Here is a 27,683-nt window from a genome sequence, read left to right on the forward strand (position 1 = left end):
GCAGGTGTAATTTACACACAACAAAATTCACCAATTTTAAGTATATAATTAGATAAGTTTTGGTAAATGTGTGCACTTGTGTAAGAGAACATCTCCATCATCCCAGAAGGTTCCCTTGGGCCTCCTACCCCCACCCCCAGGCCCCGGGCAGTCACTGACCTTTTTGCATTATGGTTTTTTCCTTTTGTAGATTTTCATATAAAAGGCATCAGCCATGTGTTCTTTTGTATTTGGGCTCTTTCACAAAGCATAATACTGTTTATTCATGGGGCGTATTTTCCTTCACTTTCCAAAACACCCTCTAGATCCATTCGGAGGGGATCCTTTCAAAGAAAGCGACCCATTCCGTGGCTCTGCACCTGACGACTTCTTTAAGAAACAGACAAAGAATGACCCATTTACCTCAGACCCATTCACGAAAAACCCTTCCTTACCCTCAAAGGTGAGTGACGCTGGGGAGGTATAGAGCTAATTGTGTGTGCTTGTCCCTGTGAGGCTTGTCCCATGGCTCAGGCTGTCACATGCAGTGGGCCGGTGAGCCCATGTCAGGAATACTTGGGTCCCAAAGAGCTCTCTTTTCTGTGCCCCTGTCAATTCAGCTCAGGCCCACTGGATGGCTTCTCTCTTCTATCACCTAACCCCATTGCTGCCCTGTCTCCCAACAAAACTGAAACAAGACAAAGCATCATGGGCTCCCCATGTGCTCCCCACAGCCGCCCTGCCATCTTCCTGGCAGCACTGAAAGTGTGTGAGGCCTTCGCGTGCCCCCTCTACCCCTAGCATCCAGCAAACCGTGTGTCTTGCACGGTGTTAGGCCCAGTGCACTGCACAAAAAAGCGACTCTGTGATTGAGCAGAGAATTCTCATGTCTAGTGAGGGCAGGGTATAGCCTCCCTTCATGTTCCAGGCTGCATCTCTCCCTCCTGCCCGCACATTCCCTGGTTTTCCTCTTCTCCACAGACCAACTGGTCTTTTGCACTAGACCCAGAGCTCCTTGAAGGCAAGGATTAATTTGTAACGTTTCTGTTGATAGTCCCGTCGTGGGATCCCCCTTTCATTTCTGCTACTGATCTATGTGTGTGATCTGTGCTCTTACTTTCTGTTGATCAATTTTGTTGAGCTTGTCCATGAACCAGCTTTTGGCTGTGTTAATTTCCTCTCTTGTTTGCTTCTATTTCACTGATTTCTGCTTTTTTATTATTTCCTTCCTTCTATTTATTTTGGGTTAGTACTTGCTCTTCCATTTCTAACATCTTAAGATTCAACCTTAAGCCACTGACTTTAGACCATCATTTCTAATATAAATATTTTAAAACTACACATTTCACTCTAAGCACTACCTAGCTGCATTCCACACATTTTCCTATGTTGTATCTTCATTGCCCTTTAGTTTGAGATATTTTCTAGTTTCCCTTGTGATTTCTCTGTTGAAGCATGAATCGTTGAAAGTATTGTTTTGTTTCCAGGTGTTTGTTCTTTCCTTCCTTTACATATCTTATAATACTGATTTTTATTAATTAAATTGGTCATTAGAGAACACATTTTGTATGTCTGCAGTCCTTTTGAATTTATTGATATCCATTTTATGGTTTGTGTTGGTGTCCATACCATGTACAATTGAGAAGAATGTTGCTCGTTGTTGTTGGGTGTCAGCATTCTGTAAATGCCACTTACGTCAATGTGGTTGGTAGTACTTTTTGGATTGTTTGTGTCCTTACGGGTTTTGTTTGCTTGTTTTGTAGCTCTACCACTGTACCCGTTGCTGAGAGGGAAATGTTAAAGTTTGTGTTTGTGGAATTGTCAATGTCCCTGCTCACTGTGTCAAGTTTTGCTTCATGTGTTTTGAAGCTCTTGTCAGGTGCCTACACATTTATGCTTCTTGTATCACCCTGATGCAGTAACCTTTTTATCATTATAAAAGCTTCCTTTTTTCCTCTGGCAATACCTCCGTCTTGAGATCTGTTTTATCACCTGTTGAAATAGCCTTCCTTCATCCTTCTTATGCTTACTCTTTGCTTCCTATATCTTTTTTTATCCATTTACTTTCAGTCTCCCTGGGTCTTTCTACACAGAGGGTTTTCTATAGCGAGCATATAGTTGGGACTGCTTTTCTTTCCAGCCTGGAAATTTCTGCCTTCAAAATAGAGTGTCTAGTCCATTAACATTTAATGTAGTTATTGATATGGTTAGATTTAAGGCTGCTCTTTTATTATTTCCTTGCTTTTTATCCCCTGTGTTTATTCCTCTGTTCCCTCTCTGCCTTCTTTTAGATTATTTAAATGTTTTCTAAAATTCCATTTTCTAGTATCTTCTGGCTTCTTTTAACTATACCTATTCCTGTTATTTTTTGAAGGTTCCTTTAAGGATTACCATATACACTCTTAAATTTTCGTAGGCGACCTGGAGTTAATATTACATCAGTTCATTTCCAATGTAGAGAATGTGCAACCCTGTAGGTCCATTTGTTCACCTCCCCCCCAGCCAGCAGTGTCTTCTCTCATGTTCTAGTTGTCATAGGAATATATCTAAATATGTCATAAACTCCCTAACACCATCTTGCTTTAATCCATTGTTAAAAGAGATTGTTTTTTAAAGACTTATTTTTACCCAGGTATTTGCCACATCTGTTGTTCTTCATCCTTTTCCTTAAGCCTAAAGAACTTTCTTTGGCATTTCTTATAATATAGGTCTACTTTGTTGTCATTCTTTTTTTTTTTTTTTTTGTTAAGATTTTATTTATTTATTTGTCTGAGAGTGAGAGAGAGAGAGAGAGAGAGAGAGAGTGCACACAAGCAGTGGGAGTTGCAGGCAGAGGGAGAAGCAAGCTCCCCATTGAACAGGGAGCCTGATGAGGGGCTTGATCCCCAGACCCTGGGATGATGACCTGAGCTGAAGGCAGCCGCTTAATGACTGAGCCTTCCAGGTGTCCCTTTGTTGTCATTCTAGAAGGGTATCTGTGCCCGATCTAGTATTATTTTTTTTTCCATCCAGCACTTTTAGAATGTTACTCCACTGCCTTCTGGCCTCCCTGTCCTTGAGAAGTCGTGAGTCTCTCAGGCAGTTGTTCCTGCATAGGTATCATGCTGTTTTCCTCTGGCTGCTTTAGCTCTTTATCACTGCTTTTCGATAGTTTGACTGTGAAGCATGTGTATGTGGTTTTCTTCGTATTTAAGCTGTTTGGGGTTTGCCGAGGTCCTTAAATTTGTAAATCAGGTCTTTTACTTGATAAGTTTTTGGCCATTACTTCTTAGACATTTTCTCTCTCTGCCCTGTTCTCTCCTTTCTTGGTGGGATTACAGTTACTTTTCTTTCTTTTTTTTTTTTTTAAATAAACACTCTATGAATTGTACCCTTTAAGCAGATGAGGTTTTGTTTTTTTTTTAAGATTTTATCTATTTATTTGACAGAGAGAGATCACAAATAGGCAGAGAGGCAGGCAGAGGAGGGGGGGGGGAAGCAGGCTCCCCACTGAGCAGAGAGCCCGATGTGGGGACTTGATCCCAGGACCCTGAGGTCATGACCCGAGCTGAAGGCAGCGGCTTAACCCACTGAGCCACCCAGGCACCCCGGATTAAAGTTACTTTTATTTGGAGGTTTTACTACTGGCTCCACAAATCCCTGAGACTCTGTTTTCTCTTCATTCTTTTTTCTTCTTTTTCTGTAGATTGGGTACTTTCTACTGATCTGTCTTCAACCTCGCTTACTTTTTTCTTGATCATCTGTCATTTAGCTGACCTAGTGACATTTTTTATTCTAGATACTATACTTTTTTCAGTTTTTGAATTTCCATTTGTTTCTTTGTATAGTTTCTATTTTTTTCTAAGATCTTCTATCTGTTCCTCCTCTTCTTCTTTTTTTTTTTTTAAAGATTTTTTAATTTATTTATGACAGAGATAGCAAGAGAGGGAAGACAAGCACGGGGGAGCTGGAGAGGGAGAAGCAGGCTCCCCACTGAGCAGAGAGCCCGACATGGGGCTGGGCTCATAACCTGAGCTGAAGGCAGACCCCTGAAGCCTGAGCCACCAGGCGCCCCACCTATCCATTCCTCTCGAGTGTACTTCCCTTTACTTCATTAAACACAGTCATTCCTGCTTCAAAGTCATCCTCATCAAAGAATTCTAAAACATCTGGGTCCTCTTGCGATTGGTTCTATTGATTGTCTTTTCCCTTGAGAACTGGCTGCAGGTTTTTCTGGTTTTTGTTATGTTGCATGATTTGAAGACATATCCTGTGAACCGTGAGTGCTCCCTAATGGTGACGGGCTGCTGCTGTGTGCCTAGAGCCCAGGTGGTTCAGTTTCAGCAGGCAGTTGACTCTGTGAGGCTCCACTGCACACTCACTTTCTCTCACCTGTAGTGGCATGCCTGTGACCTTAGCTATAGCTGCGTTCAGTCTCCCCTCCCTCACATGGTACTGGGGTCAGCCCTTCCCTTGAGCAGAGCTTATCATGAAATTTTGGACTCCTAGTCTCTGCCTCTCCCTTTCCCATGACTGTGGTTGTCCCAGACCACCATCCTCTGGTCTTTAGCCAGAAAGACAGGGAGTCTTTTGTTGGGGTCTAGCCTTCCGAAACCCTCAGATTATAGCTGTTGAGACAGAAGGCTCAACCTGTGCTGTTGGCCCCTGCCAACTTGGACTTCTGGACTTCTGGCTCACTTCTGAACCTTCAGGTGGTTGCTTAAGTTTACTTTTTTTTTTTTTTTTTTGCATTTGTCCAGAGTTTATAGGTCTGCTCAGCAGAGGGGGTTGGTCTGTTGGGATTTTACTCCACCAGCATTTAGCCAGAGTCATCTTCTCGTCCTCACGGCCAGCACCAGATTCCGTGTACACAGATGGCGGGAAAGTCCGTGGTTGGACGACGGCTGGGTGAACACAGGAACTGCTTCTTACTCTTCCCTCTCTCCTTTCACTCAGCTCGACCCCTTTGAATCCAGTGATCCTTTTTCGTCCTCCAGTGTCTCCTCAAAAGGATCAGGTGAGACTGATGACTTATTTTCCTTCTGCCTCTCCCCCAGCCAGACCCAGTTCCTGCTTTTGTTTCCAACGCTGTGTGTCCTCAGAGTTCATGTCATTAGTCAGTGGCACCCATACCCTCGCCTGAGGCACTGTGACCAAAGCCAGCTCCCCCAGCTGCTCATCTTTCCAAAAATGAAGGTTGGGGGCAGGAATTCAGTCAATGATAACACCAGTGTTCCTGGTTACTCTTTACTCATTTCTTTGTACAGATCTTTGATTTGTACCTTCAGATCTTTTTTCCTAAAAGAATCCAAGTTTGACTGAGGGTCCTGGCTTGTGCATTAAATGAAGGGGGAGCATTTGGGTCCCCCCCCTTGCTTTGGGGGAACAGGCCCCACTTGGACCTGCTGCCTTGACTAGCAGCTCGTGCTCGTTGGTGATAGAGTTTGGGTTCATAGGTGGGCGCGGGGGTTATGCAGGCAAGCCGTCCCACTGAAGGAGAAATCTTCACAAAACGCGCCTGCAGACAACCTCCCTGCATGCATGGCATGGGTGGTGGGTCGCTGCGGACCTGCACCTCTCTCCCCGACCTAGGACAGCAGCCCACTGCCCGTGAGCAGTGCTGGCTAAAAATACAGATAGGGGGCACAGTCGCTGTGGCTCAGCCTGAGGTGGCCATCGTGGTGAGAGGCTTCTAGCCGGGCCGCACCAGCCACGAGCCAAAGTGGGTTGGGGGCAGGGAGGCCATGTTGAGGAATCGCATCCAGGTGTACAACCCTGGCCAGCAAATCCTACCTCCTGGGATGTCCCGTGCTGGCGGCCGTGCACTACTGAGAGGCTGCACTCCCCTGCCCCTGGGTGTGTTCCGTGGATGCCCCGTAACTCTGCCTCTGTTGGTGCTACTTGCAGGTCCCTTTGGAACCTTAGATCCCTTCGGAAGTGGGTCCTTCAATAATGCTGAGGGCTTTGCCGACTTCAGCCAGATGTCCAAGGTAAAGCCCCTCCTACAGAGCACGTGCGTCTCTGCCAGTGTCTTTGTGCCTCTTGTCGTGGTCGTGTCGTGAGTGGCCAGGTGTGATTGTTAGCACCACGTGTGTATCTCCTGGCACCTGTCAGATGCATCCTCATGTGCGGTCATGAGCCGGCAGGCGGAGTCTAGAAAATGTGTGTGGTTGTGATCAGTTCCATTTCCCTTCCTCTGAGTGAAACTACCAGGGCTCTGCATCCCTTCACGAGGCCCACATGTCGCTCCCCCAGCCCTCCTGGTGTTGCCAGATCTCAGGCAGTAGAGCTGTGGCTGCGCGGTCTCAGAGGAGGTGGCAGGCACAGGGGTCTCAGGAGGGGGACTGGGGGGCAGGCCCGGTGTGCCGGCAGCTGAGGCTGGAACTGTCTTCCCCAGGTTGGAGGCGGGAGGCGTCCATAGAAAGTGGGCCGGTAATGTAAGTGGGAGCTGCCCAAGACAACCGGAGAAGGGTTTGGAAAGCAAGGGCTAGGTTCTGTGAAAAGATATACGAGTGTAAAGGGAGCTGTCCAAGACAGATGGTGTTCCCGCAGTTGTTGGGCTGGGCAGTATCGGTGTGGCCACTGTTGTAAATACAGCCTCAGATGGAGTTGAGGTCCTTTTGGGTGGAGGGGCTGGGGGAAGTATGGCTAGAAAGCTAAATCTTCAACGTAGCAAGAGGTCAGTCAGTAGATCTTGTCCAAAATGGACAGGTCAGGAAATAACAGTAGAAGCCCAAGATTGCAGAGGTAAATCCCAGAAGAAACTGCTGAGAAGTCTAAGGCGTCGGCCGTGGTGAGTGGGAAAGGCAGTGGTCTAAGAGTCTGCTGCTCTTTGTTACAATCTTTAGTGTCCTCTGCTTTTGAGCATGAGTACGTATTTCTTTGATAAGTATTTTTTGATAAGTACGTATTCCTTTGCTTTAAAGGAATGCAACCTTAGGTGTGCCCCATGTTGGCCTCCGGCCCGTCCCCAGGACCTATTCGTGCTCTCCGGCTTCTTGGCTACCCCTGAGGCAGGTGAGAGCCTCATGGAGCACAGCCTGTGGCCAGTGTCCTGCTTTCTTTACTCACCCCACCAGGATTCAGTATCCACTGCGCTGGCCTGGGTACCATCAGCATGGTGGGCGTGGCCACAGGCAGGAAACAGTCCCCATCCCTCATCTCACCTCTCAGGGAGGCTCAGAAGCCAGATGTTGGAGAGGGAGCTGGGGAGGGACTCTCCTAAGCATATGGGAACTGAGCGTCCGCGACAAGGAGTCACTTGCTTCTGGCCCCCTGCCAGCCCCTGCTGGACGTCCCCACCCTGCCATCTCCTTGATGCATCCTGCCTGCTGGCTCTGTATTCACTCAGCCTGACGGGCACACACTTGTCTGGGCCCTCGGCACTTGTGGTGAACCGGGGTGATTGTGGCGCACGGCTTTGAGCAACATGTGAGATTCTGTTTAGGTTTTCAAAGAAGCACGTGAGCGTACATTGTCAAGGTAGCAAATCCAGCTTCTGGCCAGAGAATGTTTGCCTTTCAGCTGTGGTAGGAGGGAGTCCAGAGGGGCTGGTATAGCCACCTCTCTGATTCCAGTGCCTGGAGGGAACGAGCCTGCCTCCTCGGTGCGGGCACACTGTGACTCAGATGGTCGGGTCGCGGTCTGGGATTGGCCCGAAGGCACCAGGGCGGGAGGTCTGCTCACACGTTTGCCTATTGCTTGGTGGCTGTTACACGTGCTGTTGCTCCTCGAGTGGAGCTGTGTGTCCTCTGCTTCCGTCCCTGCTTAGCAGGCAGGAAATCAACTCCTGAAATCAGAGAACTTGTGCCACATGGTGGCAGCAGTCCCCAAATGAAGGGGTCTGCATGGGCTGCCCCAGCCACGAGTGGGCCCTCTTCCCTCTGCCCTCTCCTTTCAGGAGGCTGGCTCCAGCGGCAGAGCCTGGGAGAGTTGCCAGGGGCCAGGGCTGAGCCCAGGACAATGGTATGGGCGCAGCCCTGGTTTTGAGAGGTGCGCTGGTACAGGCTGCCTGGGCTGGTGGAGGCCTGCGCGGGGCAGCCAGTCTTGGGGGGCTCCGCACAGCAGAATGGCCAGGCCTCTCTCTTCCAGGCAGTCTCTGAGTGTCCTGGGGCTGCTGCGACCCCCGGAACTAGGTGGTTCAGAGCCCAGCCCTGCCGTCTTTCTGCCTGTTCTAAGCTAACATTGTGCTTTTCCTCTGACTCGGCTTCCCTCTCCTTGTCCGCGTGTCCCTCGATCAGGCTGCACACACATGTGCACTTATGACTTAAGAGCTGGTGGCCCCTTCCTGTTCGTGGCGCCGGGCGGGACAGAGCTGGACGGGGCCGTGGAAAATTTGTCTCGGGCGCTCCTTTGTTTGGTTTCCACGCTCCTGTCAGCGCCTGATGTGCCACTTGTCCGGTGGAACACCGAGCCCTAACCTTGTCGGTCTGTTTTTCCCTTTGGTTCCCTTTCTGTTTTTCAAGAAAAACACCATGTGTATAAATAAAATGCTGAAGGAAATGAAAGTAAAGAGGCAAGAAGGCTTTCTTTCTTTCTTTTTTCTTTTCTTTTTTTTTGGGGGGGGGGGGCTTCTTGGTTCTATGTTTTCTTTTGCTAATGTTTTTTACATCACCAGCTTTTCCCCATCAGAGTGGGGTAGCAAGGTGATGCACACTGCGCCCTTTCTTAACTCCAGCCTAAACCGGGGTCCTCCTCTGCCTGGCGGTGCTGCTTGTTTCTGACAGCCAGTGAGCTGGTTCGGGAGCTTCTTTGGGCTTGTGCTCGAAGTGGAGGTCCCCCCATACCTGCAAGAGAGGTTTTGTTTGTTTGTTTTTTGTTTTTAAAGACCCTATTAATCTGTCACCTTGCTTTAGGAACAAATTCTGAACATCTGAGAATAAAAACAAGACTCAAACATAAGGATTCCACCCCTATCCCATGAAAAAAAGCTATCTCCGCTCTATCTCCTTGGCCGGTTGGCAGGGCCTTTCCAGTTGTTTCTCCAATGGTGTTTAAAGCTATGCATTCCCATTGAGGGCTGTTTCTTAAAAGTGGAGAGTTGCTTGCTTTAAACCAGCTCTTCAAACTGTGAACCCCAAACATGTTCCTCTTAGAGCTGCTTCTTATAGTGGCTTTTCTCATATTTTTTCTTTTTCTTCTTCTTTCTTTCTTTTTTTTTTTTTTTTTGAGCACACTTGACGCTGTGCCAGCCCAGAGAGCCCCTGCCGGCTTTACTGAAACCCTTCTAAAAATAGCCACTTTCCCTGAAGCTGTAGCCTGAGGAGGAACGAGTCAGGTCCCAGAGGAGGCCTCTTGGGAAACCTGGAGTCATGAAAAGTGGGATTCGGAAATGACGTGGGCTTGGCGGTCAGAAGGGCTACAGCTCCCAGTCACAGGGAGAGTGGCCTTTATGGTTGGAGCCCTGTCACATCGGAGCGAGCCCACCAGCTCAGTGGGTTTGAGCACAAGAGAGGGGCAGAGAGTCAGCCTGGCGGTATGTGGTCCAGGCTGCAGCCTGTGGGCTATGGGGACTCTATGTGGGGTGTGTCCAGAGGGCTCTGGGCGCCACTCTGCACCCCTTCCCCAGAGCTGGTGTGTTCCTGAGCCCTAAGACAAAGACTGGCATCCGTGGGGGGCCTTCGGGCTGGTCGCGCATCGTCTTGGCTAAGAAATGGGTTTTGATTCCTGCCTGCTTGTCTCAGGTCCGGCGGGAGATACGTGAGCCCGTCTTCTGGTCCGTGAGTGGCAGAGGCAGGAGCAGAGCTCACATGCCCTCCCAGCTCGTTTGTGCACTGCCTCGTCCCCATTCTTCCCCAAACTGCAGACCCTCAACCACCATTCTAAAGCTAAGCTGTGACTCCAAACTTTGTCTCTGCTCCCACGCCATCTCCCCCTGGGGTAAAGTCTGTGGATAACAGCAAGCAGGGGGCATAAAAGATCGGTAGCTGTCGGTGGCATCTGCGGATTTTTACAGGCATCTAAAGGAATTCCGGTCATGTCCACATCCTTGGCATGATAATAATCGGGCCATCTTTGTGCTCTGCAGTCGGGGTGCCCTTTGGAGCAGTTTACACGTGACTTGGTTGCATTTTTGCGGCAGCCCAAGGGCTACGGTGTGTCATTAATGGTCATTTCACAGATGAGGACACGGAGGTATGGAGCAGTTAGTAGTTCTGGGACTGGGACTCCAGACCCTAACCCTGACCACTGTGCTCTGCAGCCTGGCTGGGCAGATGTTCCAGAAACTGGAGCTGCAGGATTTTCAGAGACTCCCTGAGTTTTGTACCTTAAAGGACAAGTGTCCACAGAGCCCAGAGGAGGGAAGCAGTAGCCATGGAGGGAGGCGCCTCCTTGTCCTACCACGGTCGTGCCAGCCCCATTGGCCTCTCTTCCTCAGAGCTTCCTGGGGGACAGCATGGTCTTGGCAGGGAAACGAGTCTTGCTCATCTGTCCTGCATCTTCCTCGCAGCTTTCTCTGGCCCGCTGAGCCCTCGGCCAGCTCTGCCTGGAAAAGGCCCCAGACCTACCTCAGGGGGTGGGCTGCCAGCAGCAGAGGGCAGGGCCCAGGAGCCTTAACCCTGGAGGCAGACAACGTGGGTTCCTACCCTGACTCTACCACTGAGGTGCTGTATGACTGCAGGCTGCATCTCATCTCTGTGCCTCAGTTTCCTTGTGTGTAAAATGGCGGTGTTGTTGGAACAGAGGTGAGATCAGCTCAGAGCCAGCATTTCCTGCCCTAGAGGTCCTGGGCGCTGCTAGAGTTGAATCAGGGTGCCCAGTAGGATGCCCAACTGCCTCTCCAGGCCCCCTCCCTCTCACTGAGGGCTGGCCCCCTTGTCCCCACCTGAGATTAGTATCTACAGCTGTAACTGAGGCATAGTTTGCCACATGCATGCCCTGGTAACCAGATTCCGGGGGGTGGGGGGCGCATCCTGTGACCGGATCCTAGTGGAGGGGGGCCTGAGCTGGCATATCTGTGGCTTATCTCCCTGCCAGTGGGAGTTTGTTGTGCCCAGCGCTGTGCTGGCTTTCAGGGTGGGGGGTGCCCATGGAGACCAGTCACAGCCCGCCACAGGCCCAGCCAGCAACTGTGCTGACCCGTCACCTGGGCCCATTCACGGCAGACCCAGCCAGGTTGGGGGGGCACGTGCTTGCCCACGGTGACCTGTGTCCTATGGAGTCTCATCAGGATGTCAAGTGGGCACAGTTAGCAGGAAGGGGTGTCAGAGCTCTAGGGGGTGGGAGTGAGATCTGGTCTGAGGAAAAGAGGGGGCTTCGGGAGGATGGGGTAGACTGAGCTCCCCAGCCAGAGATGCTGTGTCCGTGGGGCCCTGGAGACCAGGGTGCAAGGGGTTCCAGGGACTGGGGAATTGTTGAGGGTATGGGGCAGCTACAGAGATGAGATGGGAGAATTGGGTAGTGGGGGCTCTGATGAAGGCCCTGTGTGCCTTGAAGAGTGCTCCAGAGGTTAGCTGTGGGTGCTGGGGCTCTCGAGTGCTATGCACCCGCCTGTCCTCTCTGCCCGTACAGCTGCCCTGCATCTGTCTCTTGCTGGGGTGACATGGGTCTGATTTGCACTTGGTGGGAGCAAGGGTGGAAGGTCCAGGCTGGAGGAGCCCAATGGAGGCAGCCAAGGGTGTGCCGACAGGACTGGGAGTGGGCTCCAGCCGGAGTCATGTGTAGCGGCAGCACCCGTGGACCACGTGGGGGTGCGGAGGTGATCTGCTGCCATTCTGACCCAGTGCCCGGACCCGCCCGTCACTGACTGGGGGCAGCAGCCACATGGGCTGGTGCTCAGCCCAGAGGTGGCACAGAGAGGGGTCTGTGACCAGCGCGAGGGTGAGGGTGGGGCCCCTCTCTGAGGGGCCCAGGGAATTCTGGGGTCAGGAAAGACTTGCGATCCCTGTGTGGCAGTGGCGCATGTGGGAGGGGACGCCCCTCACGTGACAGAAGCCTGTTGAGGTGCAGGGCGGCTCTCGCCTGCTCTGTGTTTGCTGGCTTGTCCCTCCCAGGCCAGAGGACCCTGGTGTTGAGGGTAGAGGAAAGCAGGGTCTTGTGAGAGATCTGGGCCTCCCTGGGGGCCCCGCCGTGGAGCCCAGAGGGTTGGGGGCCTCGCTGAGGCTCTCGGTACTTGAACGTTGGCTGAATGGACATCCGTTGCCTCCATTTTAATGATTATTTTTGCCTCTCTTTCGTGTCCTCTTTTACAGCCCCCAACTTCTGGTCCTTTCACCTCCTCCTTTGGAGGGGCAGGATTCTCAGATGACCCCTTTAAAAGTAAACAGGACACTCCCGCTCTGCCTCCGAAGAAACCTGCTCCTCCACGGCCTAAACCGCCCAGTGGTCAGTACGCTTTCTTCTCTCGCAGCCGCCCACCCACCGCCAAAGGACGGCGCGGGGAGGGGGACTCAGGGCTTCTCTGTTTACCAGCCCAGAGTGGAGCAGATGCCGGGGGGCCCGCACTCCGAGCACAGGATCTCCCTACTGCATAGTGACCTGGGTCCTCATGTGGTGTGTGCCTGGGGCACGCCTCCCATCCCACCCACCTTCACCCAGTCCTGGGGGCCCCGTGGCTTCTGGCTCAGTGAGGGCCTCCAGGGTGGTCTCCAGAAGGCCCAGGGCTTGGCCCTTGTGGCAGTGAGAGCTGCTGCATGGCCTCTGGCGGGGTGTGTAGTCAGGACCCTGTGACCCTTCTGGCCTCCCCTAACCTGAGCTTTTTCCCAAGTTGGCTGAGGCTACCCTCTCAATCCTGTGCCTCCCTACTGGTTAAGGACTCAGAATGGGCTTGGGAGTGGGGTCTTCTTTGGCTGTGTTTGCTGTAAGAGGAGGCAGATGGCTCTGGGCTACCTTCTGCTTGGCTCCTACTGGATGTCTCTCCAGAGAGCTCCAAGCAGGGGGCTCACTGCAGACCTCACTTCTCCTGGCTGTGTCTGGTGCCACCCGATCTCTCTTGATCTTGGCCCTGGGGCCCTGCTCTGAGGAGAGGGCCCAGGTGTCCCCCTGAGGATGCTGAGGACTTCAAGCTTTTGCAGGGCCTCCTATGATGGCCACAAGCTGACAAGCCGGGCTGCCAGGCTCGAAAGGAGAAAGCTGTCGCTTTAAGTGGGCCCGGGATTCATCGCAGTTTCCCAGCTCCTTGATCCGCTCCTGCTCACTGTTTTCTTGGTTCCCCAGCTCCAGGCAGTCTGACCCGTGCTGTCTTGAGACTAGGGGTGGCCATAGAAGATGCACATGCTCTCTTGAAACCTTGGTCCCGCCTGAGCTAGCTTCTGCCCTTCAGTTGGCCTAGGGCTCCACTTGGTGGCCCATGGAACTCTCTAGTCATAGGGTGTCATGGGTTCTAGGCCCTCCGGTCATCCTACATGAGGTCCACCTGTTGAAGTCCTCTTAGTAGAGATGAATGGAGGGGAAGTTATTTTTTAGAGGCTGCCTACTCTATCCTGTTGGCTGGGCCAGCCAGGGCTTTCTTTCAGGAGGATGGGAGCCCTGCCTTCGGTGCCCACTCTGGCAGCTCTAAGGGGACACCCCTGACAGTCTCCTAATGGAAGGGCATCAGGCCTCCACACTCTGCCTGAAAGATGGGGGCCGAAGCATGTGCACATGTGCCTGCATACCCACGCACACTTGGGGCGTGGGTTCATGCTTATGTGCAGATGTGTGTGCACACGTGCTCAGGCAGTGCTCACATGTGCAGACATGTGCACACATGTGCACATGTTCCCATGCATCCTCGCATGCACACACTCTCACAGTGCTTACACGCACCTGTATGCACACTGCACGTGCCCACACGTTGTTGTGTAAAGTACACACACACACATGCGCACACACAGAGCGACATAGTCATTGTCAGGCCTCGGGGAAGTTCTCCCCACGCCAGCCAGCAGGTGCAGAGCTTCATGCTCAGGGTTTCTTGGAAACTTACTTGAGCTTCCTCCCCTTCCTTGAACCAGTGTTGAGTCTGCTTTTGAACTTGCCTGTCACCATCCCCTCTGCCTTGTATTGCCCTCTGCAAGCCTCCCAACCACATTTTCGCTGCTGCTTTTAGGGTATCATGGACTTACAAAGCAGAAAAGCTATCCTAGTCTTGGAAGTCTTGGGCCTGTACCCTGGGGAGTCTTGGGCTGCTTTGCTCTTGGCTTTGGGCCGCTGCACCCTTGCTCTGCCATGGCTGCTGAGGTGCCAGGTGCCCCAACTCTCCTCGTCATATCCACGGACCTACAGGGTTTCCTAGCCAGACCTAGTAAGACCCACAAGGTAGGACAGGCACTGGGATGCTCTCCTCAGAAGAGGAAAGGGAAGTGAGAGAGGTCGCGTGGGCCACCCACTGTCACACAGCACAGTGCAGCAGGGCCAGCCCTGGACTTCTCCACCCCCATCTAAGCTGTGACGAGAATCAAACCAAGAGGTTCAGAGTTCTCACAGGTTCTGGAAGAATGGTGGGTGCATGTGCAGTGTGTAATCTGTAAGTGACCACAACATACCTGCATTGAGGTCTAAATGTGTCTCGTCTGATTCTCTTACCTAGAAGCAATGGCTGATCAGAAAAACTCTGCGCTGTACACACTGCTGGGTGGTAGGTACAGATGGTGTGGTGACTGTCGTTTGAGCAGCTTCCAGTGGTGGCTCTGCTGTGATTTCATACTAACCTCTAACAACATGGAAATGCTGGCCATTCAGACGCGCACCCCACGCGTGATGTCTGACCCAGCAGTTGACCTTTTAATGAGTTGCATCTGGCGGGGAGGCATTCAGTTCTCTGGGGGATGCACAGGAAGGTATCTGCCCCACACTCTGCTCTGATGGAGGGAATCGAGGCCCAGCTGTGCACGCTGCCCTCCCCCTCTGCGTCCACGCCGCACAGAGCGAGACTGCTTAGGCCCCGGACTCGGCCAGGAGTTAGCTGGTTGTTTGCAGGATGGGTCAGCAGGTGAGCTCGGGAGGAAGTCCTGCTCAGAGTACAACTCTTATTTTCCGGGCTGCTTAAGATAGGAAACAACCAGGTATGGATGTCCACGTTGTGTTGTTTTGTTGTTTTGCTTTTTAAGAAAGTGAAGTCCAACAGTTTGAAAGTGAGAGAATGGATTGTGCTTCTTTGCTCTTCTCACTAACCTGGCCTTTACCCACATGGAGAGGCCCCGTGGCCAGCATGCCGTGGGGGCCGTCACCACCTGGGACTGCCACCTGATCACACTCGGGTTTTCCTGGCATGCAGAGGGAGCTGTGGCCCCCGTGTGGCTGAGTGGGGAGAAGGCAAAGTGGGTACCCTGCTGCCAGGGGCCCCGTGGCCCCGATGATGGAACCATGATCCCATGGAGCTCTGAAGTGGATGGTCCAGACTGCTTGGTGGTAAAGGGTTTTTTCCTAGACCAAACATGCAACTCCTACTGGCACTCACAGAAACCAAGAGGGAGGGATGGCTCTCCTGGAGTCTCTAGAATGCTGCCAGGAGCCAGTGCCTGGAGGTGGCTCCGATGTGTGAGGCCACTAGAACCCAGGAAGGTTGCTGGATCTGGTTCAGTCCACATCTCTGGATGCTGGAGCCAGGGCCTCCTGGTCTGGCGCTGCCACCTTCTCCTTGAGGGGCTCTAGGCAGGCGTCTCAACCTCACCAAGCTCGGTTTCCCGGACTGAACATGGGACCAGCTCTGGCCTAGCAGCTGGGCGTGTGGGCAGAGCGCCTTGCATGGTGGCTACTCGTGATACGGTGTGTGTGACTTGTGTCCCCATCCCGTCCCTCGGGTCCCGGGACTAAGACATGGGTCCTCCTTCCGCAAGTGTCTTTCCCAGGGGCAGACAGAGGCTGGGTCCAAGGCAGCCACGTGCATGCAGGGAGTTACCAGGGGGCCCTTTTCCCCACGAGATGGCAGTTTGGCAGACATCTTTGCAGTTGAGAAAGTCAGAGCATAGGTAGTTGGCCCTCAGAGAGGGCTCCAGGGTCCTCGTTGGGGAAGCTCAGCTTGTCTCAGCATGTCTGGGACCACATGCACGTTTGGGATGAGTCCCGCATGGTTTCTTCCATCCTACTTCTCGTACACTGCGGCCTGCCGTTTTCACATTCTCTAGGCACTGTTTCTGTTTGTTTTTAAAAACATGACTGAGGTTTACTTGATGTGTGATAAACTCACGTGTGTTAAACGTTAGCCCGTGCAGTCCCGGTGGGGAACCCTTCCCCTGGGAACCTCACCAAGTGTCCCTGTTGCAAGAGTTCTGGTGGCGTGCCTGGGGGACCAGAGTAGCCCTCTGCTGGCCCTCTGTTTTTAGTGCTCAAGATGGGGTTTTCTCTTGCTCCGAGCCAGAATGTGTACCCTCAGGGACCATCTGGGACCACCCTCTGGGGACATACCCGGAGCTCCAATGTCTGCACTATTGTCTGTGCTTGGAGCTGTTTTCTAGAAAGGTCTATCAAGGTATTTGGTCACCAGCAGGTGCCTATTCAGGGTTGAGAGAATTGCAGATGCAAAACAGGCCCCACTCGCAGCCTCCGAAACCTGTCAGTTGAAGCTGGCCCTGGCACACCTCCCCCAGGTAAACAATGGTGTATTTTCTGCAACGGAACAGAGACCGAGATCAGTCAGAGCTCACCGCTGAAGAGTTTCTAGGTAAAAGTTGTTGATTTGCAAAGGGAGAAACAGATTTTTTTTAAGGGCAGGAAATGGCTGTGTGGGTGTCAGTGATTGGGCGTCCGCACCCTGGCGACAGATAGCGGGATCCTGCGCCCGGCCCCACCCTTGCCACTTCCTGCGAGTGCAGCCCTGCGTTCGGGCCCTGCAGCGCCCGGGTGACACCAGCTAGCGGGCCTTCACCGCTAACCAGCTAGTCACCTTTAACCTCTCCGCAATTTATTACCCTTTTATTACTGCTAATGACCTTTTCACCTCCAGAATAAAGCCATGCACAGGCCTGGGGTGTCTTTTTTGCCCCTCTGCTCCCTCCCCTCCGCACTTCCAACGAGCACAGGTAAACGAGATAGCATTTAATCCATGTCCTGTTTGTGTCAAAAGATTTAAAAAAAAAAAAAAATTCTGTCTCCCCTAGAACGTGAGTCCCCTCCCACACCTGAGTGTGGATGCGCACAGGGTGACCGCGGCTTCTGGCTTCGGGTGCTTTTCTGGTTGCCGCCCACCCACAGGCAGGCCGTTGTGGGGCAGCTGCCCTGCGGAACCTGGGCTTGGAGGGAGCCTGGCGGCCCCCCCGCAGCCCCCGCCCATGTTCATGCTCAGCGCTGCGGGGCCAGGCTGAAGGCGAGACGGGGCTGGCGGACCTTCGCCCGTGTGGGTCCCGACCTCTTGTTTGTGCTCAGGATCCACTTTTAAAATGGCTTCTCCAGTTGAGCCGTGCGGTTAGCACCTCAGCCTTAAACTTAACTACTTTAATTCCGTTCCCACGATGATTTCAAAGAGATAATTCGGTGGGTACATGTGAAGCTCTAGAACGGGACAAGAGCAGTTCACCGCCATCTCAAGAAGCCTGGAAAATCCCAGTACTTGCTGGCCAGCCAGGGTTGGGGTGCTCCAGCGGAGTCCCTGGTGCCCAGCCCGGTAGGGGCCGCCTTTCCTGCCCGCCGCCCCCACCAGCTGGGAGGGGAGAGGTGGGTCTGTGTCTGGCCTGGCGGTGATGCCCTGACAGCTCTAGCTCGCTGCCGGAGCTGCTCCCAGCAGAGGGAGAAACACCCCTTTCCTCTCGGCTTCTTCCTTTTGAAATGCCTGGAGGCAGACTGTTCTTTGGGCTACATGTCTACTGCACAAAGTCGGTGGAGTTTGAAAATAGAAGCATTTGCTTATCTTAGCACACGCCCACCCTCCTGCACCTAGGAGGAAAGATTGAGTGGGAGTTTGGTGACACAATTGTTACCTGGCGTTCAGTGGCTTAGGGTCCTAGAGCAGAAGAATCAGAGCTTGGCCAGCCAGGCTCCTGGGGGGCTGTGGGGCCTCAGGGTGGGGTGCAGGCATCCTGCATCTGCACACAGCTGTGAAGACACAGGAGCTGCCACCCTGCGCCTGCCTGCGTCCCCTCCCTCGCCATCTCCCGTGCCTCCTGCACCTGCTGCCACACCTCCCCCTTGCCCTTGGTTCCCCCTGTAGCAAGGTGAGGGAGCCGAGGAAGAAGTGCCCAGCATGGCCCCTACTTTTCCACGGTCCCTCATGCCTTCGTTGCTCAGATTTAAAGGCCCTGTCAGCCCCCCTCCCTCCGCCGTTGTCTGCTGAAGAACAGCACGGGCATATGCGTGGGACGGACGTGTGGGGCGTGGGGGCGCAGTCTGGCCACACAGAGAGCAAGAGTGGGGGGGCCCCGCGTTCTGTGACAGGCTCTTCTGACTCCTTCAAAGCTGCCCCCACAACAGGAGGGAGCTCCTGGTGGGCTCTGCAGCCCCTTTGCACGCACGCCTCCTAACGGTCCTTCTGACCCGCCACGTGACACTCTGGTGATCTTGTCAAATGTGGGTACGACGCCTTTGTGCCTGCGCAGAGGTGGCGCGTTGGCAGCCTTGGAGCTCCTCTGTAGGGAGGAACAAAGGCTGGGCCACCATGTCCTGTGGCGCGGACCCAGGGCTCTCCCCATGTGGCTGCCGTATAGCTACATGTGTCTCCCTGTCGCCCCAAGGTGCCCTGAGCCCCCAGGATCGGGGCAGGGCAGGTCGGCACACAGGGCTGCTCTGGCAGAGTGTGTCGAAAGCAAAAATCAAAGAACAAATGAGATTTTTGAAAAAACAGCTGTGAGACCTGCAGTCCATATTGCTTTTGTTGTAACAGCTGATTTGGGATTTGTAAATTCATTCGTAAGTTACGAACTCCCCTCCCAGTTTTCACTCAGATCCCAAAGAGCCTTTTGTTGAAACTTTCAAAATGCTTCATTTCTCATATCCCAAAAGTCTCTTGAGGACCTACAAGCAAGGCTATTTTTCTCCCTCTTTTTCTCCTCTCTCTCGTAAGGGTGGGATGAGCCCACCACCTCCACGGGGCTCATCACCCAGCTCATTTCCATGACCTTTGACCACCATCGACACCACAGAGGCTGAAAAACATATCCGTGGTGGAGATGCCTGGTGGATAATAGTAAATATTTGTTCAGCTTTTCTCCACAATTCAGTACCAAACCTCATCCTGTTCCCTTAATGCATTAAGCAGATTTTCTTAAAATTCAGTAAATATTTTTAGTGGAAAATCTCAATGCTGTGATGGTGGGGACCTCAGATTTTATCTGCCAGGGCTGTGCTACTTGGCACAGCTTTGATCTGCCGGGTTTGCCTTCCCTCACATGTGCATCAGCAAGAGCGAGCAGGGCGGGCGTCTGCAGGACTCCTCGCTTGCAAGCCGTTAGATGGCCCCGCGCATCGCATTTGGAGAAATTCGCCCCCCTCGCTCGTCTTCCGTGGCCCACCGTAGGCGAGAGCCGGAGGGAAGCACCGATAACGTGTTGGTGAAAAGTAGTCTCTTTCAGTAAAAGATTCCCAAGTGATTATAACTTTGAAAGGTTGTTCTCTGGACAGCCTGCTCTCTCTCTCTCCCCGTGTCCCCCCTCCCTCCCCCCAGTTAAACTTTTCTGCCAAGCGGCAGGGGGGCAGCAGGGTGGGAAGGGAGAAGCCCAGGAAACATGGAGTGCCCCCTCCCCAGCCACGGTTCTCCTGTGTGATGTGACAGTCCGAAACCTGGCAGTCGCGTGGGTGTCCCCTGTTGTGGAGCGCAAGTGACAGCTGCGTGGGTGTTCCACGCTGGGATAAATGGCAGTTGTGTGAACGAGCATCCTATGCTGTGTAGGGTAATCGCTAAGGTGGGGCAGCTGTCCTGACCACAAGCCCTTTGTTTTTTATTTTTTTGTTGTGTTTTGTTGTTTTCGTATTTTTCTCTCTTCTACAGAAATGGAGTTGCATTTTTCAACTTCGGCCCTGAATTTTATAAATAGAACCCAGCAAGTGACCAGTTGGGATGAAAACAAACTCACGCTCGGGCGTGTTTTTGATAGCTTTACCCATCGGATTTACTGAGACCCTGAGTCACACAAAAAACCTCTTCGTCTCCTCCTAAGACTTCTGAATGAGGGGAATCTGCCTTCTTGCAGAGTTTTGAGCGTTCACAGCCTTTCAAGTGTGCATTCCGTTGTTTCTTCCATGGGCAGGCCAGGCTCCCAGGGACCCTTCCCAGGCAGCAGTTTCCTGGAAAGCACGTTGGGAAAGGCGCAGCGAGGAAGGAGCTCTGCTGCCAGAGACTCACTCAGGAGCACCTGCCCGGGGCCCGGCCGCTTCCCCGACCCTGGGGGTTCATGGCATACGGGGCACAGGGGCACGCATGGCCTCGAAAATTAAATAGAATTAAAGAAATTTCTACCAGGGTGGAGCCGGCCACCGAGGTTTTTTTTTTGTTGTTTCTTTTTTTTTTTTTTTTTTTTAACAGCACACACTGTGGTAAACCATCGGGTTCATATTGTTTTTGCTAAAGGCAGTCCTGTGTGCGGTTTCGGCGCACCGCTTGGGTAACTGTTGAAACTGCTGCGGTTTGAAATAAGCCCTATTTTGCCTTTTCTTCAATCTTGCATTCCTCTCCCCTGTTAATGAGGACTCCTCTGAATATTGGAGAGTCACTGTGGGCTGCAGCCCAGCAGCTTCCAGCCCCCGGGGGGTCGTCACTCTACGGGTCCTCCCTCCTCACCTCCGCTCCGTGCCCACATCGAGGAATGGCAGGGTCGCGCCTCCCACCCGGGGCGTGTGTGGAGTCATCCCCCAGGAGCTCTTACAACAGGTTTTAAAAAACCGATGATCACTGCCTTCTCTGAAACGTGCCATGGTCAACATCTTTCCTTACTCATGGTTCCTGGACCCACGAAAAGGCACAAAACGGCAGTGAGTTTTTTCGCCCCGGGCCCCGGAGGCAACTAAAAATGACTTTGTCACGTTTAAGATAAACTACATCTCAGAAAATCAGCAAAACGATTAAGACGTTAGGAGAAGTGGTTATGTAAAAGCAGGAACTACACCCAGAATGTTTTAAAAGTGCAGCTGCTAAAAATAAATGGGGGTGCGGGGTAGAAAGTTTGGACCGAGGGCAGTTGTGGCGTTGCATTTCTTGGCCGAAAGCCTCTGGTCACCAGCACAGTTGAGTGTCCGGCAAGCCAGGACGCCACCGATTTTGCACGTGTCAGGTCCAGTAATCCAGCCTCTCTGCCAAAGCACAAAAACAGACAACCCAGAGAAAAACCGTTCTGTTTCTTTTTTTTCCCTTCTGAAATCAAGAGCAGTTGCTGTGCCCTGGTTTCATATTAACACAGTCATGATTTCTAAATAACAACGGTTTCGGCAGCAGGGGCAAGACCAGGCCCCAGCAGTTTTGATGTGAACGGCGCTTTTCATCTCCCCGATCACCTCTTGGGTTGTCAGAAACCTCAGCTTGAAATCCTAGCAGGGCTGGATTCTGAACCACCACCCCCAAAAGCAATTTAAAAACCACAACAAACCCAAACCAGGGTGGGGAGATGTTCCCAATTTAAAAGAAGGAAAGAGCAGAAAAGTGGGCGATAGCCTTGCGCTCACTCTGGGGCTGGGCGAGGGTCCGAGACCCCTTATCCCTGCTCAGATAGCTGCCCTCTGCCCCAGACCCTATAAGAAATGCTCCAAGAAGTCGAGCATTTCTGCTGAGCCGGGAGCTGTGTGTGCCATGCCCTGAGATTTTCAGCCTGTGCCCGGCAACTCTTTATTATTTTCCTGTATTCGAATTGTGCTGTTTGGTCCGTTGTCATTTTAGTTTTTGATTAAAAAAACAAATCAACCGAAGAGTGCACCAGTGAATATTGCTCTTTCTTGCAAGGGAGGGAATCCAGATGCCTTACTTTTTTCTAGCTCACCAGAGGGGTTCCCTGGGTCCCTCGGGACAGTCCTTTGGCTCTCGTATAGCAGCAGCCAGCCCCTGCCCCCCCCCCCCCACACACACACCAGGGAGGGGAGTGGTATTGACTTGCGCTGGTTACTGAGCCCTGCCTACGAGGAACTGACCCTCAGGTGTGCTGGAGGCCAGAGGAAAGGCTGGTGCCATGGGAGGTGGACAAGGCACTGGGAGCCCTGCAGGGGAGGAGTTGAGCCCTGGGGAAGGGTCTGCCAGGGGAAGGGCAAGGCTGTGCCGGCCTGGACACTGTGGGTGGTCAGGAAAGTAGAAGCGGCATGGGAAGGAGGCTGGGGGTGGCAGGCCACGAAGACCAGGCCGTCTGAGGTCAGCTTCCCTTCCCCATGCAACCTGAGCCTGTGTCCCCAAGCCTGAGGTCTTGAGGGTCCTTGCACGTACTGGCTAACTGCAGATGAGGGCCAGTATTCCTAGGCCCTGGAATGGCTCTGGGTGCTCCAGGAGCCCCCGGAGCGGGCCTCACTTGGGACACGTTTGTCTACCTGCGATTCAGCCTCGGGTGGTGCCGTCGCGTTGGGTGTGGAAAGCGAGGTGGAGTTGGCCTCCTGGTAGGCTTCATGGGGGTCTACTTCTGGGGCTGTGTATCTTCTTTTGGGGGTGGCACCTGGCCCAAGGCTGCACTGTGGGAGGGTGGGTAGAGAGGGGGGTTTGAGGCGGTGGGATGGCGGGTGCCCACGGAGGGGTCCAGGGGGACGGTGCCCTCTTCCAGAGGCTGCAAATGCCACCAAGCCGCTCCCAGGGCTTTTGAATGGCTCTGTCAGGGCAGAGAGCAGCAGTCGGGGTCCTCAGTTTCCTTTCTTGGAGCATCCTTCAGTCTCCCAGAAGGGCCTAATCAGCCGGCAGTAGCATGGGATGTACTTACCCGCGGGGCAGGTGCCCGAGCTGGGAGCGCGCTCCACGTCCCCGTTGTGCGGGGGGGTGTCTGTGAAAGGCCAGATTCGCTCTTCCTGTCCCTGCAGGCCTGACGTTTTCCCAGCTGCTCTGCTCTGCTCTCGTGGCATGGAAGCCTCCACGGAGGGCACACGAACGAGCTAGCCCAGCTCACCGACATCGGCGAGCCCGTACACCTTGACCCATGAGAGCGGGCAACCTCATTGTGGGTCGACCCCTCCCCTCGGTGCCTGCTGTGGCAGCCACACAGGGGGTCCTTCTTTTGGCCCCGTGCGAGCCGGCTCGGGCTGCTGGAGTGGGAGCCCAGCCTGGGCGGCATAAACCACAGCAGCGCATCCTCATCTCACAGCTCTGGGGGCTGGAGGTCCAGGATCGGGCTGTTAGCAGGGCTGCTTCCTTCTGGGACCCCTCTTCTGGGCTGGTAGTGGGCCATCTTCACAGCGTTTTCTCTCTGTGCGTGTCTGTGTCCTAGTCTCCTTCTCTTACAAAATCTCCAGTCTTTCTGGACTAGGGCCCACCCACAGGACCTCGTTTTAACTCAGCTACCATTTCCAAGACCCTGTATCCAAACATAGTCGTGTTCTAAGGGCCGGTGGTGAAGATGACACCGTGAGTTTGTGGGGGATGCCCTTCAACCCATAACAACTCCTCCTCGTGGATCAGGAGATGGAATCTGGGAACCAGGTTGGGGGGGTGGTTGCTGCTGTGCCGCTCCTGGTTTTCTAGTGGTAGATCTGGCCTGCCTCAGGGCTGACGGGATAGGAGCGCATCCTGGGGAGAGGGACCAGCCAGAAAAAAACCCCGAGTTGGGGGGTTCCCAGGGAAGGAGGTGCCACTTGGGCCCTGGTGGGCTGGTGGGGGTTGGGGGCCTTTGGGAGTCATCACGAGATGGGGGAAGCAGGGCCCAAGGCTGGGCTGGGGGCCAGGGGTCTTGTGCAGTGGAAAGCTTCGTTCAGCAGGGAGTCAGAGGGTCGGGCCCCGCGCTGGGCAGGGGGACACAGCTATGGACAGCGGCACCCTGACCTCTCAGAGCTTCCATTCTAGCGAGAGTAAAAAATACGCGTGTGACCAAAAGACAGAATGTGACAGGGACTGCCGAGCGGCAGAGGGGAGACATCTCAGCCAAGAGTGGGGAGGAGCAGCCTCAGAGCGCGTGGCGCCCACAAGAGGAAGGGCCTCCCAAGCCTGGGAACAGCGGGCACGATGGCTTGAGCTGGCCAGGGCGGAAGGTGGCCATGGTGGCGGGGCAGGGGGGCAGGTGGATGAGGCTGGGGGGTATTCCTAGGGCAGCTTCGAGCCTTTGGGAGATCTAAGGAGCATGGGCATCAGCTCTGTGTTAAAAGGCCCCTTTGCCGGGTGGGGATGGCCTTCAGGGCAGGAAGCCGAGAGAAGGAGCAGCCTTTGGAAGGGAGCAGTTCCCAGGGACCCAGGAGAGGTAAGGGCCACATGCGCGGGACAGTGGCTACAGAGAGAAATAGGATGTCTTGAGTTGGTGAGGGCACGTGGACTGGAGCACCCTGGCCCCACACCCACTCTTCCTCCTGCTTGGGGTGCCCCTGGGATATGCCTGGGCCCCCTTTGTTCTTAGGCGGACAGCCTGGAGTTTTGCAAGCTGCTGGACGGGCCTCGCCTGACAGCCGTCTCCAATTCCCACAGTTTTGGGGGCCAGGGAGGCCTTGATTCATCTGTTAGTTCATCCCTAAGCCGGGGAGTAGGCTGGCTGTGCATGGTGGCTGTGGGGGAGCAGGTGTTCAAGGCCAGTGGAATAATCCAGGGAAGCTGTGGTGGGCGTCCTGAGCTCCCTGCTCTCTGCAGCCTGGCGGGGGGCTGGGGGGGTGCAGGGCCGAGGACTAGGACGAGGAGGAGGTGGGAGAGCTGCCGTCAGGACGACGACGTGGGGAGGAGCCTTTGATGCTGGACAGCGAGCTTGAAGGCAGGGCTCTGTCATGGATAGGGGAGGAGGTACCCACGGTGGAGACGTGACCAGTACAGAAAGTGGTGGGCGGCTCCCCCAGGCCTCCGCTTTGACAGATCAGTTGCTGTGGGACAGAGAAGTCGTAATTCCTGTTGCATGGTGGACTCAGCACTACCCTTCTGGGGAGTAGTCCTGTGACCTGTGTCAGTGGGGCACACCCAGGGGCCTTGGCAGAGGCTTTCTGTGAGGGGACTCTGAGCTCATAGGGCCCACCCACCATCGGGCTCCCCGTCTGCCTGTGAATCAACTCGAGGCCCCAGGGAGAGACAGACCTGTGCTCCAGCCCGCCCCTCCCCGCTCCCCGGCCCCTGGGAGTCCTACAGGCACTGCCTGAGGTAGGCAGTGTGCCCGAGAAGGTAGCACCCGCTGTGGAGCCCGGGGCAGCCTCGGGGTGGGGCTCAGAGTCATGCTGCGTGCGTGCCTGAGGACCACCGTGCGTCAGCCACTCATCTGACCCCTGCCTCTTCACTCACATACTTCACACATGGGAAACTGAGGCCAGCTAGGGCTGAGGGACTTGTCCTTGTTGAGGTCTTAGAGCTAAAAGAAGCAGAGGCAAGCTGTGGCCCCAGACCCCTTAGGGACCTTTGGGGGCCTGTAGAAACATGGCATCAGAGAGGAGGCTTCTGAGAGCTGGGCGTGGAGAGGGGAGGGCAGGTATGCGCTGTGGCTGGCAGGTGGGCTGGCAGAGCCTGGCTGCGTGAGGAGGCAAGTGTCCCAGGCTCAGGTGCTACGTGGGGACACCAGAGGCACCGCTCGGGGCTGGGAGCGTTTTCTGGATGTCAGCTAAATGTCCGTGGTTGTGTGTGGAATGTGGCCCTTGGCTTGTGGGTTCTTGGTGCACACTAGCATAAGCAGCTAGACTGACAAATCAGAATCACGTCGAGTCTCCTCTAGTCTCTAACCTGGGGCTTGGACACAGAGCTGCTTGGATTAAATTGAACATCTCACTCCCGGTGCTTCACTGGGCACATGAGTGGTGTTAGGCAGGAACGAGCCCTACAAAACTGACAGATCTGAAGGCTCATCAAGTGCCACTAGGCAGGCCTGGTGAGACCCCTGATTCCTGGTGGAACATTCTGGCACATTGGCAGGACTTGTTGGGAGAAGCCACCTGCCCTCAGGCCACAGCCCCAAGCATAGTCTCATGGCCCAGGTTCCCTCTAATTCTGAACACCTCTATCCCACCCGCAGCTGGTAGAGATTGGCCTTGCTACGACCCCGGCACCCTAGCGAGCCCAGGAAGGCCCAAACCCCGGCCCTAGGAGCCACGAGCACAAAGGGCAGAAGCGGGAGCTGAGGACAGGTGTAAACCTCAGGACAGCAGAGGCCAGACCCTCACAGCCAATGCTAACTCTGTCCCATATGGTGAAACTAATCCCTCCCCTTTTTAACTGCAAATACTACCCTCTCCCCATTGTTTTATTGTTAGAAGCTTACAGTGTATTTTTCTGCTCAGCCATGACTTTTTTTTTTAACTCGGTGTGATAGTAAATGTGTTGCCACTAAAATGAGTCACTTTGAAACATGCCTGCATGTAAATTTGAAGACAGTACATTCTAGCTGTGTGGGGTGGGGCAGGGAGGGGCGTGTCTGAAGTGGTTTTCTTGCATCGCCCACAGACTGGTGAAGCCTCCGGGATAAGGTGAGACTAAAGCGAGATCCGTCCAGGATTCCCCTGGGATCTGTCCCACTGGAGAGTGGCATTCTGGCCCTTTCCGAAGAAGGAGAGGGTGTCCCTGCGAGTGCTCGCCCACCTCCTTAGTCAGGACTCTGTTCTGTCTGTGGTCAGTAACTTGTATTTTTTTTCTTTTCTTTTCTTTTCTCCTTTTTTTTTTTTTCTCCTAAACTTTCCAGGTAAAAGTACACCTGTAAGCCAGCTTGGTTCTGCAGACTTTCCCGAGCCCCCTGATCCATTCCAGCCACTCGGGGCTGACAGCAGTGACCCGTTCCAAAATAAAAAGGGGTTTGGGGACCCGTTTAGTGGAAAAGATCCATTTGCTCCCTCCTCTTCAGCTAAACCTTCTAAAGCCTCTTCCTTGGGCTTTGCAGACTTCACCTCTGTAAGTTGAGCTCCCTGTGCGCCAACCCCCGCCCCCCCCCCGCCCCCGCTTGCAGCTTCTCTGGGGTTCTTTTTTGTCTCTTTGAAACGGCAAACCTGGCTTCTATGTCCTGGTACCTCTACACTGTCCCTTGTGTTATTTATTGTGTACTGCTGCTTTTCTGTAAGAAAAACAGTTTCTCAATAAAAAAAGAGAAAGAGCTGCAGTTTGGGTACTCTGTGACCAAGGCACGCTTGCCCCCAGCAGGGCGGCCACACGTGCCGGTTTCTGTCCTTCCTGGTAGACTCTGTATCGTGCCTGTGGCCTGGAGGCCATGGCGTTCATGGATGTATGGAAGCTGAGATGTCAGACGCTTCCGAAGTATGCACACGAGATCGCGAAGATCCCATTAGAGAGTTCCACTGTCCCCAGAGGGGTCTTTGTGCAGGAGTTGGGCCGGTCCCACCACAGGGCGTTTTGAGCAGCAAGTAAGGATTGAAGGACCCAGGCAGGGCACGCGGAGGAAGAGCAGTGTGGTTTTCTAGAACTTATTTCAGTCCCCAGCTACGACGGAAGGAAATCGAGCCTAGAACAACTGCGCTGAAGGCCTTTGCCCTTTGCCAGACCCGAACGCAGACCCTCGCGGAGCCATTTAGCAAAGTGACGTGTCTTTTCTGAAGCTAATCCTGGGCTCTGGAAAGCCCAGCCCTTGTTTTCTCGGGGTACCGAAAAGATTCCAGATTGCAAAACGCAGTCACGTGGGGTGTTTCCAGTACCTTCCTCGGTACCAAGAACCTTGTTCTCAGAGAGCTTCAGATGTTGTCTTCGCAGAATCGGTTGCACCGTCTGTGGCACACTTTTTACGTTCGAATTTACAGAGTGCTTTGTTTCCTGGTTTGGTGGGAGATTCGTTGTCTGCTAGATGCTCCAGCTCCTAGAACATCCGTCC

At 53.7% G+C, this 27,683-nt stretch overlaps 1 protein-coding gene across 9 annotated transcripts in view; it reads left to right on the forward strand.

Annotated features, from left to right (window-relative positions):
* The window catches only part of EPS15L1 (epidermal growth factor receptor pathway substrate 15 like 1), a 94,914-nt gene that overhangs the window by 62,587 nt on the left and 4,644 nt on the right, over window positions 1-27,683 (forward strand). For 3 of the 9 annotated variants that reach the window (XM_045082240.1, XM_045082253.1, XM_045082250.1), the window contains exons 19-24: window positions 306-442; window positions 4,915-4,975; window positions 5,866-5,948; window positions 12,150-12,282; window positions 14,468-14,515; window positions 26,550-26,755. In XM_045082240.1, the coding sequence (XP_044938175.1) occupies window positions 306-442; window positions 4,915-4,975; window positions 5,866-5,948; window positions 12,150-12,282; window positions 14,468-14,515; window positions 26,550-26,755 (668 nt within the window). Of the gene's footprint in view, window positions 1-305; window positions 443-4,914; window positions 4,976-5,865; window positions 5,949-12,149; window positions 12,283-14,467; window positions 14,516-19,795; window positions 20,269-26,549; window positions 26,756-27,683 lie in introns of those variants that run through there. The other 6 variants (XM_045082245.1, XM_045082260.1, XM_045082249.1 and 3 more) reach the window with 6 other exon arrangements.

Source organism: Mustela putorius, unplaced genomic scaffold (assembly GCF_011764305.1).
Source record: "Mustela putorius furo isolate JIRA1106 unplaced genomic scaffold, ASM1176430v1.1 tig00000095_pilon_pilon_pilon, whole genome shotgun sequence".
NCBI lineage: Eukaryota > Metazoa > Chordata > Mammalia > Carnivora > Mustelidae > Mustela > Mustela putorius.